Source organism: Pungitius pungitius, chromosome 16, assembly GCF_949316345.1.
Source record: "Pungitius pungitius chromosome 16, fPunPun2.1, whole genome shotgun sequence".
Taxonomy (NCBI): domain Eukaryota; kingdom Metazoa; phylum Chordata; class Actinopteri; order Perciformes; family Gasterosteidae; genus Pungitius; species Pungitius pungitius.
In genome coordinates, this window is record NC_084915.1 from 9,200,766 (window position 1) to 9,217,894 (window position 17,129).

The window sequence follows — 17,129 nt, forward strand, 5'->3', positions numbered from 1 at the left end:
CTAAAACTGCGATATTTCTATTTAAATAAGAAGGGTCAGGTGATTTAATTAGACATGTGGCTCATTAACACTAATGATCTATAGTTGTAAATATATTTCTGAAACACTTCAATTAATCATATGCCTCACCCCGCACTAGGTCGGCCAGATAAAAAAAGAAAACATGAGGTGAAATTACATGCAACTTAACATGCATGATTCAACATCAAGAAATTTGAAACCATGTGGAAGAAAAAAAAAATCTAGTGAAGAAAATAAAGTCAGCCCAAAAACAAGTTTTTGTATGAAAATAGATCTGTGTGGTTTATTTTTGTCATTCACTTCAGACAGTAATAGACATGTGTTTGTGCAGATAGATGATGATATGTGACTGCACTGGAATATTTCACAGACATGTAATCAAAGAAATACACGTTGCCCCTGACAGGTTCCCATTAGATTCAACGCTTCATTTCCAGCTTCCCCGGTTTTTGTGACTATCGTGTAACATTTAAAGATATTTATTCAGATGAACAGTTCACAACAGGTACATTCCCCTACAACGCCGACACTAGAGGAGCCCACGTCGACCCTCAGCTTCGTTGACCTTCAGAGAGATTTTCACACATCGTGCAGCATCTTTGAGTCCCTGGCGCAGCCGGCTGAATAACAAACAGGTCTTTAAGACGGCAGTGTGAGCTCATTACCGTGGTGATGAGCCCGAGTGACACCCAGTCTTATAGTCTGTGAAATATTAATGAGCCCCGGGTGATCTCCCCTCCCTTTCACACGCACACACTGGCCGTGCAAATAAGAACGGTTCTCACATGATTCTGACGATGTTGACAGAAGACATTAACCTGGTCTGAAAACATCCTGATGAAATGGAGACGTCTCTCGGCCGAGAGGGCGAGTTTGATGCCGAACCCGTCACAGCCTTACACATCCTTCACAAGATTGTAGCGGAGACATTTGTTACTTGGAAGTTTTCATTTCCAGATGTGAGTTCAGAGTAATTTAAGAGATTAAAGAAAAAAATCTCCTGTCCAACCCTGAAACATGAGCCCCACACCCACACACACACACACACACACTTAGCAGCAGATGAAAGAAGCTTTCACTAAATACATCTGATGCATACGTGAAAGATCCACTATTAATGTTTGCCGCTTTGAACAAATCATCTTCACTCTCTTTGAAGGCAATGTTAAATGACAGTCATGAATTCCAAATAGGGCACACAATGTACAAATCATTAGATCACAATAAAAGAAACATGTTTTCGGATTTCATAGCGAGCACAACAATGATATCTGAAAAATATCCAGAGGGGGGAAATACGGAGAAGCACCAGCACTGACCTAATGAGGCCAACAAAAGCATAGATTGTGAAAACCACAACTGCACCCCAGAGTTGGATATTATCATCTTTTTATACCAGGAGCCATAAAAGTGAAGAGCTTCAAAAATAGTTTTGTGAGAATGTTTTAGAATTTCACGTTTTCAGATCTACTTTTATTCAACCAACTTTAAGACAGAAAATAAAGGTTTTAATCAAACACAATAGATTTTTAATAAAGTGAAGCAGGATTGGTTATTAATAAGATTCATACTTTAATTAACGTAAAAGCATCACTAAAATATAGAGTGAAGATGAACAGATGAAGGATAAAGAGTGAACATAATTCCCACATTAAAGCCTTTAACTTGACTTGACTAACATATTTAAAGTTGCGTGTAGAATAAAGTTGAGAGACTATAAGAAGCATAATGCCCTGACTAATATCGGCTGTGTAAAGCTGGAAGGCGAGAGACGCCGAGCCTCTGGGGCTGAACCGGCTTCGCAGGGAACGACACGGCCTGAGTGCTGCGGACGCCACAGAGGGTTCATGTGGGATTTGTTTGCTTTGAAGAGCTTCAATATTGAAGAAAACAGGTGATGCACGAAGACCAAGTTTGGGTAAAAATCGGCTTATCTTGTTTACTCCAAAACTTTTACTTTAACTTCCACGATCTATCAACCTGCTCATGTTAAAGTTAATTTTGACAGGGTTTTTTAATCTATTTTTTTTTACGCTGTGTCAGCATGGGCAGAGCTTTGTGTGCCTTCAGAGCTAAGAGAGGTTTCCTAAAAGCTGTGAGATCCCAGAGGGGAACGAAACAGATGCTGTATCAAACACCTCTAATTTACCATCATGTCCTTGAGGAATAATACATAAAAATAATCCCTTGAACGACTGGTTCCGTCAAAGCTGAATGCAAATCAAGTTAGCCTAGATACCACACAACATCCATGAAAATGATATCACGCTTGTCACGTTTTTGTGTTTTTCGTGCTACACAAAGTGATTTGTAGGCTGAACACACACAGAAACATCCACTAATCCCCACCTGAGAGGCTCAAATTCACAAGTCGTAACCGATTTCCATGTTTTCATCGTATGTTCAAAGAGGGGCAAAAGTTGAGGACAATAAATTCTGAGAGTGATGATGATGAAATGATGGTGTAACCCTTACTAACGTGCCATACGTGCACTTGGCATGCAGAATCAACTTTTTGACTGACTTCTCGCCTCATGCACAACGTTCAGACAATGAACTTGGGCACCGGTTGATTTCACCCTTATATTGCTGTGGAAAATGTTAAAATAAATATCGAATAGATCAGTTTGATTAACAGCTTTCCCATGCCTCACTGGGTGTTACGTTTATTCAGGTTTTTACCTCATACAACTTAATAATCAAGATTTTCCCCTCAGATTCTGAGCACATTGGATTTCAAAACTAACAACCAAAAACACAGTTTGCTGGATATTTGACACTTTTTTTCTCGAAATAATGTCAAAGGTAACAAAAGGTAAATCCAGCACGGCTGTCATGAGCTGCACCTTGTGTGTCTCTCTCTCCCATGATGCACAAAAAGAAGGTCCTTGTGGATCAATTAATACAGACAGAGAGAGCAGTCAGCGATTCCCTGGGAGACCTACCGACTTTACCAGCTTCTGTCTGGTCTCCATTACAACCACATTTATCTCGATTGCATCAGGTTGCCCTTGTACAAATCTCCCAAGCTCCACTCATATGATAGTGGGCATTTTGCTGAATAGCTCCTCAGATACAGGGCTGTCCCTTTGAATGACTCTGATTAACACCATTCTAGATCAGAGTTACTAATATTATCAATATAATCACAACTAATAATAATACAATTCCAAATTACAGAGTTTCTGTAACTTTGAAAAGGATGCTTCAAAAGGATGTTTTCGCTTTGTACAAAAAAACTCATGCTGTCAATCGGGATCATGGCATTTTTTGGTTAAACGCGTTCCAACTTTCGTTCTAAACACAGACATGCTGCTCAATGGACAGATCTATTTGTGGCTGGACACAAGTGTCCTCAATGTTCTGCACAATTCTGCACAACTATTGTCATAGGTGTTGTCATAGAGGTGCAACTCAGCAAATGAGATGGAGGAATTATTGAACAAGGAAGGGTGCAAGGTGTAGTTGAAGGAAGACAGCCGGCATGGAGGGAGGGAGACAGACAGAGGGAGACCATGGGAGACAGAGAGAGAGAGAGAGAGAGAGAGAGGGATGCAAATCCCATGGCAACAGCAATGAGAAAACAAGTCTAAAATAGGGGGCAGTGTCCGCTATTACTATAGCAACAGGAGAAAAGCACATTCACTCGACTTCAGGTTTTGCTGAAATGAGAAAAACAAAGCTTTATTTCATAGTTAATAATTGACAGTCATTATAAGTAAATTAAATTGGTTCAGCCGGCTGCTTCTACCAATTTAGCCACGGATATAGGGATTTTGAGAATATGTTATGATAGCACTCATAACATATTCTCACTCATAAAATTGCTAAATCCTTGAATAAGATATCTTCCATTATCCAATAAGTCAGTGTTGTTTCATTGAACAATTCCCTGGTGTAGTTGATACCCATTTAAGCGGACAGGTATTTAACGAAAAAGAATTTTTAAAAAATGTTCTCAATTTAATGGCTTTACATTAGAGAAATTAGTAAACTTTTTCAAAGAGGCAATGCTGATGATGACAGGATTACTTCCTATTACAGTGCATCTTTTGCCTGTTATTAAATGCCTTAAACTCTCATTTAACTCGCTCAGCTGCACAATGTGTGACTTGATTACCACAATCTGTGAGATATAACTGTGACACAAAAAAGCTTTTCTCAGCTGTAAAAAGCTGCGGCACCAATATCCACACCCGGTTTGTTTACCTGAAACATGTGCAGAGTCTGCACTGCAGAAAAAAAAGATATCAACACGGCGATGCTTTGCCCTGCCTACCACTGACCAATCACATTTCACGTGGAGGCAAATGGAACCAATGACAGAAGGGCTGCCTGTGCACACGCAGCCAATCGCTGTGAACATGGACCACTGATGCAACGGCGATGCAACAAGGCGGCTGAAAAACAAAGTGTGTTGTGAATCAAATAGTCCCTCGTCAAAACAATACCAAGCTACACAGTGAAGCACAGTTGGTAAACTGGATCTGTGTGCACGTGAGAGTCGTGTCCACGTAAAGTCGATCAGCTGGTTTCAGGTGATTTATAACATCGGTCTCCAAAAACTAGCTGTCCCTATTCTCCCCTTGTCATTTCCTGTCTCTGTACAACAACAGGTTGTAGGAAAATAAATGGCAAGTTGTAAGGCGTTGCATAATGTGATCACTTCTTATATTACTACCGAGATATCAAGACAACTATAAGTCAAAAGTAGGTGGGAACTACTTGTTTTCCATCAGCTTCAACAACTTGATTTAGTTTTTGTCTTCTGATTAAACACTGATTAATCTATTGGTTACATTGAGGCCTAGTACAAATGTAGCCTATTCTTTTGTCATATTTCCTATATACTTTTTGAGGTTTTGTTTTTATTTTTAATCAACATGAGCAACGGTTTTTGTTTTTGATTTGTTAAAGCCATCTCCATTGTGTGGCCGCACACCATTTGTAACATATTTACAACCGACCATTTTATGCCAATGGTTTTACTTTTGCAACAAGCAAAAAAGGAACGAGTACTTTAGTAGGTGTGGTTTTTCCCTCATCACAACACACCGCAGCAACGAGTGTGTGGGACGTCCTTCCGTGAGACGCGGAGGGATCTACACTCGGCAGCGCGGTTTCTCCCAGTGACGTAGTTGGTTGCTAGGTGTGAATGAACTGATGCATTCTCACAATTAAGCAGCCCATCAGTTTACAGGTCGACCACAACAAAGCAACAACTCGTCTTTTTTTGTTGTTGTTGCGCTTCCCCGGATATTCGGAGCAAAATTATGGCTCTTTAAACTCGCGAAGTCGTTGGACCCGATAAGAAATCGTGCTTTGCCTTAGCAACGCACCCTAAGTGCTCTACCTTTTTTCTCTGCAAGAATGGAGTAAGTCAAACTCTTTCTACTCGCTTTGCACACAGCCTGGTCCGCTGGGTTTCTGCGTTGTCGTGATCGTTGTATGCGTGTGTGGCACAAGGAGGGCTGCGGAGGGGACCGTAATTTGGCTTCTTTCTCTGCTTTATACAGTTTTTTTTCTATTTGAATATCTTCTTACAGACAAGGTGCCTTCATATTTAATTGGTTTTTAATGGCGCTTAGTATGTTTGGGTTTGCTTTGATAACAGTGCGTGGCAGGGTTGATAAAGGCTGTTACTTGTTTGTGTACACTGAAGGGTATCACGTTTCTATCACTTTCTAGTGCGTGTTTTGCCACGTTTCCATTTGGGTACCACATTATTTCCACCTTATCAGCTAAACGGCGTAAGTAGTAAAACAGAAGTGATTCGTTTAAAAAAGGGAACATCCAACCAGAAGCAAGTGGTCTGCATTAATCCGATTAATTGATCGCGGTGTCAGTCAAGTAGCAGCAGTGAGTTTAGTTTCTCTAGTCTGGTACTACTTGATAACAGTCGGGCCGTTGGCATGGTTACTGGTCCCACGTGTTTTAAAGACCTCAAGTGCATTGCGCTGTGAGCGAGTTCAAGTCTCACAGGACACAAGTCCGCGGACTTCTATGCAGAGGGGCTGTTTAAAAAAAAACGTTTGTGGTCCATTTTAATTTCCAGATAATTGATATTTGTTATATATGCAGAGTTATTTTGCTTATAGCAACAACAACAACAACAAAACATTATTCTGACATGATGACCTGCAAGTCATTTTTATTCTGTATTTTATCTCCATTAACTGACAGATTCCCATTGAGAAACCTGCTGAGGGCAGCAAGCCTAAAGTCCCGGTCGACTGAATAAGTTGCATCTTTGAAGCAGCATTTTTCTGATCCATGTTTCTGTTTACCCTCCAGGTTTCATTATGCTCAGCCAGCCCTGCTCTCTGTGGCCCATCTGTCAGACCCTGCCTGCTCTCAGCACATGCTTGGACTTGGACTGAATCAAAGTGCCAACAGACAATATGATGGCAACATCAGCTCCTGTTTGGAAGACTCTTCGTGTCTGCCCGGCAGACCCCCGCGCTCCCTCTCACCCACAGGCTAACCACAGCCAATCACAGGGGTGCAGGGGGGAGGTGTCAGAGGAGAGTCAGCACTTAATTGGTGAGTTGCAGCGAGTACGCTTTTTTATATTTTTCCCCATTTCAGGTGGGCTCGGCACTGCAGCACATTCGTCCTTCTTGAACAGTAAGTAAAAAACTTGCTACGCCTAATATGTCGAGACGCCACAACTATAGTTTACGGAAGTCGGCTTTTGTCGTTGCGATTCTGCCTTTGGGAAACTGCTTGGTGCAATGTCGGATGACTGACATTTTCATACTGATTGCATGAATGATTTTTTTTAGCTTTATTTGTTTTCCTCCACCCAACACCATGTCACGATTGCAATTTTTCTCTCTTCTCAATAGGTGATGGTCTCACTGACTGGATGACGGAAGAAGTAGATTTTTCCTCGTACCTCCCAAACCCTCCTTCCCCTCCCTCCTCCACCAATGCCTCCCTTCCCCCTTCGCCCCTTCAGAATGATATCCAGGTGCCCTCTGACTTGGAGGTCATGACCTCTCTGCTGCAAGAGGAACTTGCACAACTTGAGGACTACTTCCTGTCTGAGCCACTGCCAGAGAAAGGGCCACGGCTCGGAAAATGCGACAGGGGTCCTCTGCCGCCGGGTCCTCAGCCGTTCAATCAGCTGCCATACGCATCATACTCTACATCTAACCAATCAGAATCCAGCCCACTCCTTGTTACCCTGGCAACCGGAGAACTGGACCTGCTGAGTGTCTGTGGCGGGCCCATCGGGCGATCCAAAATTCCAAGACACGCCCCGTACAGCTGCAGTCGCCCCAGTGGGTGTGTTAGGAAAAGAGTCCCTGATGGGTTGAGGTTCAGTGAAGGCTATGACAACAGTTTGTTGGGTTCCAAAGGAAGTAACTCAGGTAATGCGGCGGTGACCCTCGCAGGTAGCTATGACTATGTAGAGGACGAGCAGCTGGTAGGGAAAAGCTACTGTCTGGGTAGTGCAGTCGAGGTCAGAAGATGTGGCGTTCCACCAAGAGACGACAAAAATTGCTGTTTCAGTCAAGATGTCATAGGTGGCGCGAAGGTCGTCGGTGGTGGATTTGGCTTCGGTGGGTCAGTTAACGTCCCGCACAAGAAAGAGGATCTGCTGATGTACAGCATGAGGGAGGTCAGCGGAGGCACTAGTAACAGCGAGGGGCTCAATAGTATCAAAACAAGTGTGGAGATGACAAAAGCCACCGTTTCCTGGAAAACGGAGGGCAGCGAAGGTTGTTATCTTCCAGCAACATCGCAGTCTGAGGCCTATCACAGCTTCTTAAGCAACATCAACGAACAGGTGAAAGCAGAGAGTCTACAGAGAGGGCAACACGATTTGCACTGTAGTTTCCTGGATGATCAGGGCCCAGAGTGTCTTTTAATGTCCAGGGAGAGTTTGAGCTTGGAGTCACCAGGGCACAGACAGGCATGCAGGCTGAAGGAAGACCACTGTGCTTTGACTTACGAAGACAACCTCATTCCACCCGAAGGCGGGAAGCGCAAACAGAAGAAAAGAGATCAGAACAAAACTGCAGCTCACAGGTGACCTTTTAGACTCAATTCCAAACCCTCGCCATGATTTCACAGGTAAAGATCTGCATTTAATCTTTGCTTTCCTTAATCCAGGTACCGCCAGAGAAAAAGGGCAGAGTTAGACACTTTGGAGGAACAGTTGCATGGCCTGGAAGGGAAGAACCGCGAGCTCCGGGATAAGGCAGAGTCGGTAGAACGTGAAATCCAGTACGTCAAAGACCTGCTGATTGAAGTTTACAAGGCCCGCAGCCAAAGGCTCAAGCAGGACACAACAGCGTAGCTCCAAGATCCTGCAAGTAGACTTAAAGCGGCCGCCCCCGGGAGAATGTGGCGCTCTTTGTGTCTGTGAGATTGTCCGGGATTGAATGTTTGATTTTTTCTTTTAATGCGGGTGGGGTAATTGCATGCTTTGCTATGACGTGAGTTATTTTTTACATTTTAAAATCAACACTATCCAATGCTTCCATTGCTTTCGCACTCTAATCACTTGAGCCTGCACTGTGGCATTGCAATGCTTTAAATGACAATCATTTTTAACAGATCTGCTTGGATCTACCAATTTAAATATGGTTGTTTCCAAGAAGTTATGTTATTCACGATGCAGGTTTAATATGTTTAAAAGCCTTACATTGGAATTGATGTCAGCAATAGGTCTGAATGTGTTTTTATTTATTTATTTGATTTAGAATTAGTGTCACCCTTTACAACAGTTGAAGTAATCAAACATGTTGTTGTCCACATATGAAAGATTGCTATGAATATTTTAGAATATTTGGATTGCGCTTGAAGATGTGTTTGCTTTTAAAACTGCGGAAATAACGGTCAATGTACCGAAGAGCAAGAAACCTTTTGTCAACAACCGTAGCAAATATTTTATCAGTTTAATATTGTTATTCTTGGACAAAACCTTTGATAGATGCAACCCAAAATATTTTATATGATTTGGATGCTTTTTGTATGTAGTTCCGTTTTACTTTTACTGAAGGTAAACATTTAGATTTTAACTAACCTGTTTAAAAAATAATTATTAAAGTAATTTTTAAAAACATTTACATTTACAAATCTTCCAGCAGTGACATATTGTCCAAATTAATGATTGTGACTAAACCAAAATTTGCTAATTTAAACAAGTAAGAAACGTATATTATATCGTCTTTTTTTGCAGGTTGCAAAATATTTGCAAGTTATCCAATCTATTTTGCAGCTCAGGATACACAATTTGTTCTCCAGTCCTATCCCAGTGGATCATGCAATGCAGGAGACGGGTTGTCCTTAATTTTACAAGATGTAATAACTTGGTTTTCCTTATGTAAGAAAAGGTGCTCCATATGTTAGAAAGATTGTAAGTAGTGGAGTTTTAGCAGCCTCCCTCTGCATGTTTTTCCATAAACGGAGTAGAAAATGTAGAATTTCAGAAATAAGTTGGATTTTTCTCTCTAAAGTGCTTGTTTAGGCAATACGTTTTATAGGCCTCTGGCTGATCTGCACTAATTTGTAACAACTTTGTATGTTCAGGGAATGAAGTGTGTTAGCCGTTTCTTTGTAGAAAAGAAAATGTCATGAAGATTATTTGTTATTGCTTTGGCAGTGCTTAGTAGGATACTGTCTGTAATTTATTGTCTATTCTGATTTATTGATTAGGAAATAATCTACTGCTACTGTTATACATATGCCTATACCGGGGATAGATTTTTTTTCTATGCATATTTATTTTAAGACAATCTTCATTATGAACGTGGACTTTTTTTCAATTCAATCATCTTTTGGCAATAAATGTCACATGTTCGACCCTCCTGCGGTGCACTATCAACTGCGACTTAAGAAACCAAAACTATGTGACAGCACTTATTAACGCATTGTAATTTAATGTTTATTTAACCATGTTGCATATGTCATGTGTGTGGCGTCAGGTTATTTTTTATTAAAACATCAAATAAAAGGAGTCTTTAATTCGGTTCCTTTCGTTATTTCAGAGCTTTTCCCTCCGAGCTGTTGCATCGATTGCAGCTGCACCTGTGGCCGCAGCAGTGAATAATCGGAAATAACGACCTGATGTCTAATGTGTCCCGAAAGTTGGTCCATCTTTAATGACAAGAAAGAAAAAAATCGCTACTTTCTGATCCGACAACGCGGCCCATTCGCGCTTACATCCGACACAGAACTACTTTTTTGGTAAATTTCATTATTGCGTGATTTATTCTTAGTCGATGTTACCCTAATTTTTTTTTAAAGGAGAGAACAATTCAAAATTCCAGTTCGCGGTTGCAGAACACCACCCCCCCCCCTCCCCAAAAAAAAATCGATGTTGTTTTTATCGTACATTTTTTTGCCCCCGAAGGTCCTAACACACATATAGACGACTTCTCAACTTGAAATGACGGGCACTACCTGAACTCAACCAAAATGATACAAAAACTACAACCTGGGTAATATGATTGAAGAGAAATCATTTTAAAGCAAAGCTTTATTTGTAGCCCTTACAACAACTGGTCGTGTTTAGAACTGGGAAGTATGAAAATGACAAAGAAAAGGGAATTTTAGCTGCATTTTTTTTTTCTCCCGAAATGTGAACAGCAGTGTCATTAAATGAAACATCAGAAACAAAACACATTTTCTTTTCTTTTCATCACATATAGCAACAACTCCAAGGAAGTTATTTTATATCCAACATTAGGATGCCATGTACACGGACGTATAATCTTTATGTAAAAAATGAAACACTTTCTAAAAAGAAGTATAACGGGAAATGCTACTGACTGTAGTCGTCTACTAAACTGCTCAGAAACAGAGTACGCTTGTACCGTAAGGAAGGAGAATAACTATTTACGCATGACATTCAAACCTGCCGTCATTCCCATTTAACTGGACTCCCAGCTGTCCCATGAGCTGACGGTAGTCACATAGTGGAGGTGAATGGCGTGAAGCCTGAAGAAGTTTCTCACTGGCACCGAGGGATCTCAGGACCTGAACGCAGAACAACGGGACTAACTTAAACATACTTATTTCCATGTTTAAAGTACCAACACTGGCACTGAGGCCAAATATCTGTGTATGTCTAAGATCATGCAATGAACTATGACCACTAAAACATAAGGAATTTGCTTATGCATTACATTTAAATAGTGTAAATAGTTTTCTACCATAAAGAAACTCAGAACTGAGTATAATCTTTTTATTCATTAAAAAAATTCTCCAAAATTGTGAAAATTGTAAAAGACTGTTGTGTTGTCATCTGGCCTCCTGTCCCCTGTTACACTGTTTTACCTGACGCATTTCCTCGCGCTCGCTGTACAGGCACAGGGTCGCCACGGCAGCTTGTCTCACTGCATCGTTGGCATCCGTGCATGCGGCTCCCAGAAGCAAGCTGGACGCCTCTTCTGCCAACGACGGGGAGACAGCCCCATTGGCCACCAGCGCGTTTCCCAGGGCCGCGCAACAGTGGCGGCGTGTGAGGGCATCGGGGTCGCGGATCAGAGACGTCAGCATGACCACCGCCCTCCCGGCCTCCTCTGCCCAACCGCGTCTCTCCTCCTCGTCCCATCGCTGTTCTAGCACAGTAGCCACTTCTCCTTCTGCCTCGCCCTGGGCCTTCGCCGCAGTGTCAACGCCCGTTTCATCCGAGCCACCCATTTCATCGCCGGCCGCTGCCGCCATGTGCCCCAACCAGTTCCCAACCGCCCTGCAAGCCCCGCGTCGGACGGGAAGGCAGGAATCATGAAGACGGTCTGTCATGCTTTTGAAAGTGTCAGGTTGCCAGGTGTGAAGCGCAGGAGGCCTGAATGGGTCTATATTTCCGAGGAGCCTGCACGCGGCGGCTCTGATCGGGTCATGGGGGTGAGCCAGCGCCCGGTGCAGTGCCGGGGCTTCCAGGTGGAGCCACGGGCAACACCGGGCTATTTGGGACAACAGAGTCAAGAGCTCCACGGCAGAATCCCACCACATCTCTAGCTGCAGCAGGTCAGAGAGCAGCGAGCTGGCTGTCCTGGGCAGCGGAGTCTGGTGTTGGGAGGCAGCGAGCAGGCCGTCCCCGGGCGGCGCCAAGAAGCTACAGTCTGCTTCTCCGAGGCGGCTGGCGGAGCGTTGGGGGTCACACAGGAGCAAGCGGCTCAGCAGGGAGAGAGGCAGCTCCAACAGCGGGGGAGGAAGAGTTTCAATTACCTGCCGAAAGCACACAAAACAAACGAATAAATATATAAATCACCCAGACAGCTCGTCACAGATCAAACAGCTGACAGCAAACAGCTCGACGTCCTAAACAAAAGAACGGAGGTGCCGGGATGTACTGCGTGTGGCTGACGTGAGCCTATTGCAAGAGTTATCCCGTGTTGCATCAGAGATCTACGTTTGTCGGCGAGGTCTTCACCGGAGCATTTGGGAAAGCCCTCACCTGCAGGAGGCCGGCCACTATTCCACAAGCGTCATACAACTGTAAAATGGCCGACGTGGCGTCTGAAGGCAGGTCCAGGGCAAACGGGAAGCACAGCAGGTGGCAGCTCAACACAGACAGGCTGTCATGACTCAGATCCACCTCGAGTCTCCCAGGGACGCCGTCAGCAAACAGATGCAGGCTGGAGGGTGTACAATGTGACATGGTTAGCTCCAGGCGTGGTAGCTGTGCCGCTCTGAGATGAATCCGTGAGTTCAGAAACCAACCAGTCGGCATCCAGGAGCTGACCAAGCGTGTATACGCATTTGGATTCAGGCTTGGAAAACACAGCAATGCATGAGTGTGGATCCTTGGTGAAGAGAAACAGCGCAGTGGACAGAAAGGAATGAAGCCCTGGGGTAAAAATAACAAATAAAAAAGTGAGTCCACACAGTGTTAATGTTCCTAAATAATCCTTGTAAGATGCATATTTTACCATTTGGCGAACAGAAGCCTGTGCCAGGTGTCGTCCGTGCTAGTGAACCGCCAATGCCTTTCCATAGATCCAGAAACAGCCCTGGATCCAAAGATCTGGAGCTATTTTCATGCTGTTAAAAGAAGAATCCGGCAAAGTTTAGAGAAAAGGGATTGCTGGTTTATCTTTGTTATCCATCCAGTCAGATTGTTTTCAACACATGGTAGTTGTTGTCTGACCTCAGAGAGGGTGTGCAGGACTAAAGACAGCAGGCCGTCACACAGACCAATGCCACAGGGAAGAGGAAGTTTGGGCTGACAAGGCGACACGACAGGGGAACACGTCAAACTTGCATCAGAAATTGTCAAATGATGCCAAATTACTTAACACAGTTCTGGTACCTCATTTGAGTCCAAGAGCAGTTTCCTCAGTAAGGAGGTTAGATCGTCCATATCCACTTTGACTTGAACATCGTGTTGTAATAACAGAGACAAAACAGAGGCGGCCAGATGCTGAATGAGAGATCACAGTCAAATTTGTCACACAAATTAACAAGATAGGTAAACCAAGATGAATTGCCAGTAACTCTATAAAATACACAGACTGATGATTTCTTACCGCCAAAGGAATGAGGTTTGGTTGACTGAGGATTGTGATGAAAGGCTTGGTGAATTCCTCTAGACTACAGTGAGAGAGCAGGTGATGAGCTGCAGTATTTGAATGACAGCAATTTATGATCACTCACACATGCAGCATTCTACTGATGAGCCGGGTAGTAAAAAAAGGGACTACATCCAACCTCTGCTCTTCTTTCACCCAGTCACAATGCTTCTCGCAGTAGATTATAAGCACAAGGATCATTTCTCCAAATGCACCGACGCTCCATGGTCGCTGAGTTGAGGAGAGGTTAAAGTCAAGAATACAGTGCTAGGACAAATTCATCAATTCCATTCCTGAGCCCTGACCTTGATGAAATGCGAGTTGTTCACAGCATGTTGGACGAGGTCGAAGAGGACGCGAGGCAGTCCGAGTTCATGGACAAACTGCTGCGACTGCTCAAGGTCAGAGGTCAGAATCAGGTTGTGTAAGACCTTCAACGGGAGGTGAATCCGCCACGGTTCCCTCACAACGCCTCCTGTTAGCTGACCCAAAGAAGAAAAAAGACTAAATGTTCAATTGTTGTGGCGGTATAATCAATTTATGTCTTATTGGTAAGTTGTACCTAAGTACCTGAGCTTCAAACTCCAGGATCTTGGCTTTAAGTTGAAGCATAATTGCACTGTAATTTAATAGTTCATTCTGCTGCCTGTTGGGATCTGATTGTTGGGCCAGTATCTCCCAATAGTCCTCACCGTCAACATCCTGGGAGAACAAGACATTATTGATAGAAGAGAGTGTTGATGTTTGATGCTCTTGCAGATGTTTTAAATATCTTTTCAAAAGATTTGCCCCATTACTAACTTTGACACAAAATAGCGTCACGGGTGGAAGAATAGCAATGTTACCCTTTAAGACCCTCTATCTACTCTACGGAACAAGACCCATTCTGTAAATGACAAATGTCTTTGTATGACTGGAAAAGGCACTGACCTGCCTGTGCAGTGTGGTCTGTCTGTCTGCATCGCATCGCGGCCCAATCGCCACAGAGGGAAATTCCCGTTCGTAGTCCCTGCTAATCTGACCCCTGCGGAGGGAAGTGACCACAACCCTGAACACATACCTCTCGGGCTGTTTTGGGAAGTCTATTGTAACTTAATTCTGAACTTCCACCTGTGTTTGGATTTCGCGCGGGCTTGACGTTTTGGTCGTGGGCTTTGATTGGCAGCTGTAACAGAGACACCGGCGGCACTCTGGGATGCTGCTGGCGTCGCATAATTGACCCTTTCATTTCCCGCTCCCTCCTTCATTTTCTGTCAATGTACATAGAGCAGCATAACAGCTCCTCCATACATTTCCATGTGATCAGTTTAAGAATGCAAAATCAACATGTGACTTACTTTTGCGATGTCGCCGCCTCCTGGTTTCCTTGTTTTGCCACTGTCTGTCTGTTCCCTGGCCTTCTGCAATAATATGCTCTCTCCAGGATTCTGTACCGTCTTGGCTGCCACTTGCTGAAGTTTCAGGGCCATCATGTCCGGGCTTGGGGTGACAGTCAGAGGGCAGAAAACGCCGGTGTCTAATAACACTGGGATAACACATTAACACAGGAATAAAAGAGTTCCAATAAGACATCACAAAAGTCAATTAAAAAGATCAACCTTGTGCATAGTTGTCATTTCTAAATCATCACCTAAAACACCATCAGCAACAAAGGGATGATGCAAGAGGTCTGGCCACGACAACCGCTTCTGAGGGTCTTTGGTCAGCAAACCTTTCAAGAGACTCTGCAAGGGAAATATCAGAGCTAAGCACCAATAACTTGTGAACATTGAATTGTTTCCAATCGGCTCACCACATTTAAAATCACAAATTTATACAGTGCAGCTTTTAGCTTTGACTTAAATATGATGCGGGATGATCAGATTGCAGCTTTACTGTACCGTGCAGGTGTCGCTCATGGTGCCGGGCCATTTGACTGGGTCTTTAACTATAAGCTGCACCAGGTGCAAAAGGGAGGTTGTGGGGAAAGGGGGAGCCCCCGTGTGGAGTTCATAAAGGATGCATCCCAGAGACCAGAGATCAGAAGTGTGGTCATACGGCTTCTCCTCCACCAGCTCGGGAGACATGTACAGTGGCGTTCCCTTGATGGAAGTCAACACCATGGTGGAGACGCTCATGGCCCTGGCAAACCTACGGTCAGAAGGCACCACGTGCAGCTTATCTTTGGGGAAGTGAATGAAGCAGCAACTTTTTCTTTAAAAAGATAACCTACCCAAAGTCACAGAGTTTCACCACACCACTTTTTCCCAACAGGATGTTTTGCGGTTTCATGTCACGATGAAGAATGCGATGGGAGTGTAAATAATACAAAGCTGAGACCAGCTGGCAGGCGATCTCACGGACCTGGGAATTAGGGGAAGAATAAGCACATGTGGATCATTAGAAAGCATAAAAAAGTCTGATTTATGGCACTACTCTGGACATACCTGACTCTCTGGTAGCTTCTCATCATCCACAAGGATCTGAAACAAGTGACCCTCTGCATACTCAGTCACAACCACAACCTTTAACAGACGTAAACAGGGATTATGAACTCACATGTAATGACTGAAAAGTTGTTAATAGAAATGGTAGCAATATAGTAATAGTATAGTGGACACATCGATGCCATTTTATTTGTAAATATACCTCAGTTTCAGTCTCAAAGCTGTCAAAGAGTTGAACAATGTTGGGATGTTCAAGACCCCTCATGATCTCAATCTCTCTCCTGAGACTTCGCAGCTCCTTTTCAGAACGACCCACCTTGGGCATGAACTTCAGAGCCACCACCTGAAGGAGACAGATGGCTGACGGTGAACGCGGCACGGCGACCACAACAGTCACACGGACGTTCGGAACAAAAGCCACTCACTTGGCCAGTAAATCGTTTCCTTCCCTTGTAAACTCGCCCGAACGAGCCCTCTCCCGCCAGCTCCAAGACGTGGTAGGAGTCCATGTCGACGCTTAGCGGGCAGAGACCAGCGTTTACACACAGGGGACGTGACGTTTGGACTTTACAAATCAAAGGGTTATCCTAAGTATCAGTTGAACGGAACGTGGCCCAGTTTAGAGTTGGCTGGGTACCATTAAAGTAGCGCTACTTTTTTCGCATCTGGTGACAACTGAAATGATAAGCGAGTTAGCGAACTGCCTTTTCAAATAAAGTAGCAAAAGATACAATAGCCAAGTTTCACTTACCACGCAAATATACGGTTGTTCTTTTATTCGCGCATTTCATTTGCATGTTTTAACGAATACGTTTTTGAAGCATTATTTTAACAATTGTATGACACAAGTTCAAGCGGGCTATTTGGAGAACAACCTGAATGCAGGGGTCCTTAGCCTAGCAACAAGGGGTGCGTTCCTGACAACGGGCTGAGAACGGACAACAAAGCGGACAGCGGGCTAGAAAGTGGCCTCATGTTAAGAGCCGAGCAGTCACACCCCGGGGTGATCCACGCCAAAATCCATCTGCTACCCACATGCCCACAGTATTTCACAGGTAATCGATATTTTGTTCAACGTGTCAACTTGACAAGCTTCCCCCTGCCACCTGTCCGTAGTTCTCTTATCGACCTCTACGGTGGCAGAGGGAGTGCT

The 17,129-nt window shown here is 43.8% G+C and overlaps 2 protein-coding genes across 2 annotated transcripts; one reads left to right on the forward strand and one right to left on the reverse strand.

Annotated features, from left to right (window-relative positions):
* The first annotated feature begins 5,160 nt into the window (after positions 1–5,160).
* On the forward strand, positions 5,161–10,318 carry atf5a (activating transcription factor 5a). The gene is made up of 4 exons (XM_037468381.2): positions 5,161–5,396; positions 6,316–6,564; positions 6,870–8,058; positions 8,143–10,318. Exons 2-4 carry the CDS (start codon positions 6,423–6,425, stop codon positions 8,327–8,329), a joined length of 1,518 nt encoding a protein of 505 aa, XP_037324278.1. The 5' UTR covers positions 5,161–5,396; positions 6,316–6,422; the 3' UTR covers positions 8,330–10,318.
* A 12-nt stretch (positions 10,319–10,330) lies between these two features.
* stk36 (serine/threonine kinase 36 (fused homolog, Drosophila)) lies at positions 10,331–16,631 on the reverse strand. Its single transcript, XM_037466657.2, has 20 exons — positions 16,402–16,631; positions 16,179–16,319; positions 15,977–16,054; positions 15,763–15,893; positions 15,431–15,680; positions 15,181–15,274; positions 14,888–15,075; positions 14,661–14,800; positions 14,481–14,574; positions 14,121–14,252; positions 13,856–14,032; positions 13,690–13,781; positions 13,509–13,572; positions 13,292–13,402; positions 13,130–13,204; positions 12,912–13,023; positions 12,703–12,829; positions 12,437–12,617; positions 11,314–12,207; positions 10,331–11,013 (listed from the first exon to the last, which is right to left on the reverse strand). Exons 1-20 carry the CDS (start codon positions 16,483–16,485, stop codon positions 10,873–10,875), a joined length of 3,306 nt encoding a protein of 1,101 aa, XP_037322554.2. The 5' UTR covers positions 16,486–16,631; the 3' UTR covers positions 10,331–10,872.
* Positions 16,632–17,129: the final 498 nt, after the last annotated feature.

What these genes read in the sequence shown, in the direction of transcription:
- stk36 (XM_037466657.2), bottom strand. Translation starts at nt 16,485, where the DNA reads ATGGACTCCTACCACGTCTTGGAGCTGGCGGGAGAGGGCTCGTTCGGG. An exon ending in GCTTTGAGACTGAAACTGAG is followed by an intron (nt 16,055 to 16,178) that starts GTATATTTACAA and finishes CGTCTGTTAAAG; the next exon opens with GTTGTGGTTGTGACTGAGTA. An exon ending in TGTTGCTGATGGTGTTTTAG is followed by an intron (nt 15,076 to 15,180) that starts GTGATGATTTAG and finishes GTGTTATCCCAG; the next exon opens with TGTTATTAGACACCGGCGTT.
- atf5a (XM_037468381.2), top strand. Translation starts at nt 6,423, where the DNA reads ATGATGGCAACATCAGCTCCTGTTTGGAAGACTCTTCGTGTCTGCCCG. An exon ending in GGAGAGTCAGCACTTAATTG is followed by an intron (nt 6,565 to 6,869) that starts GTGAGTTGCAGC and finishes TCTTCTCAATAG; the next exon opens with GTGATGGTCTCACTGACTGG. An exon ending in AACAAAACTGCAGCTCACAG is followed by an intron (nt 8,059 to 8,142) that starts GTGACCTTTTAG and finishes TCCTTAATCCAG; the next exon opens with GTACCGCCAGAGAAAAAGGG.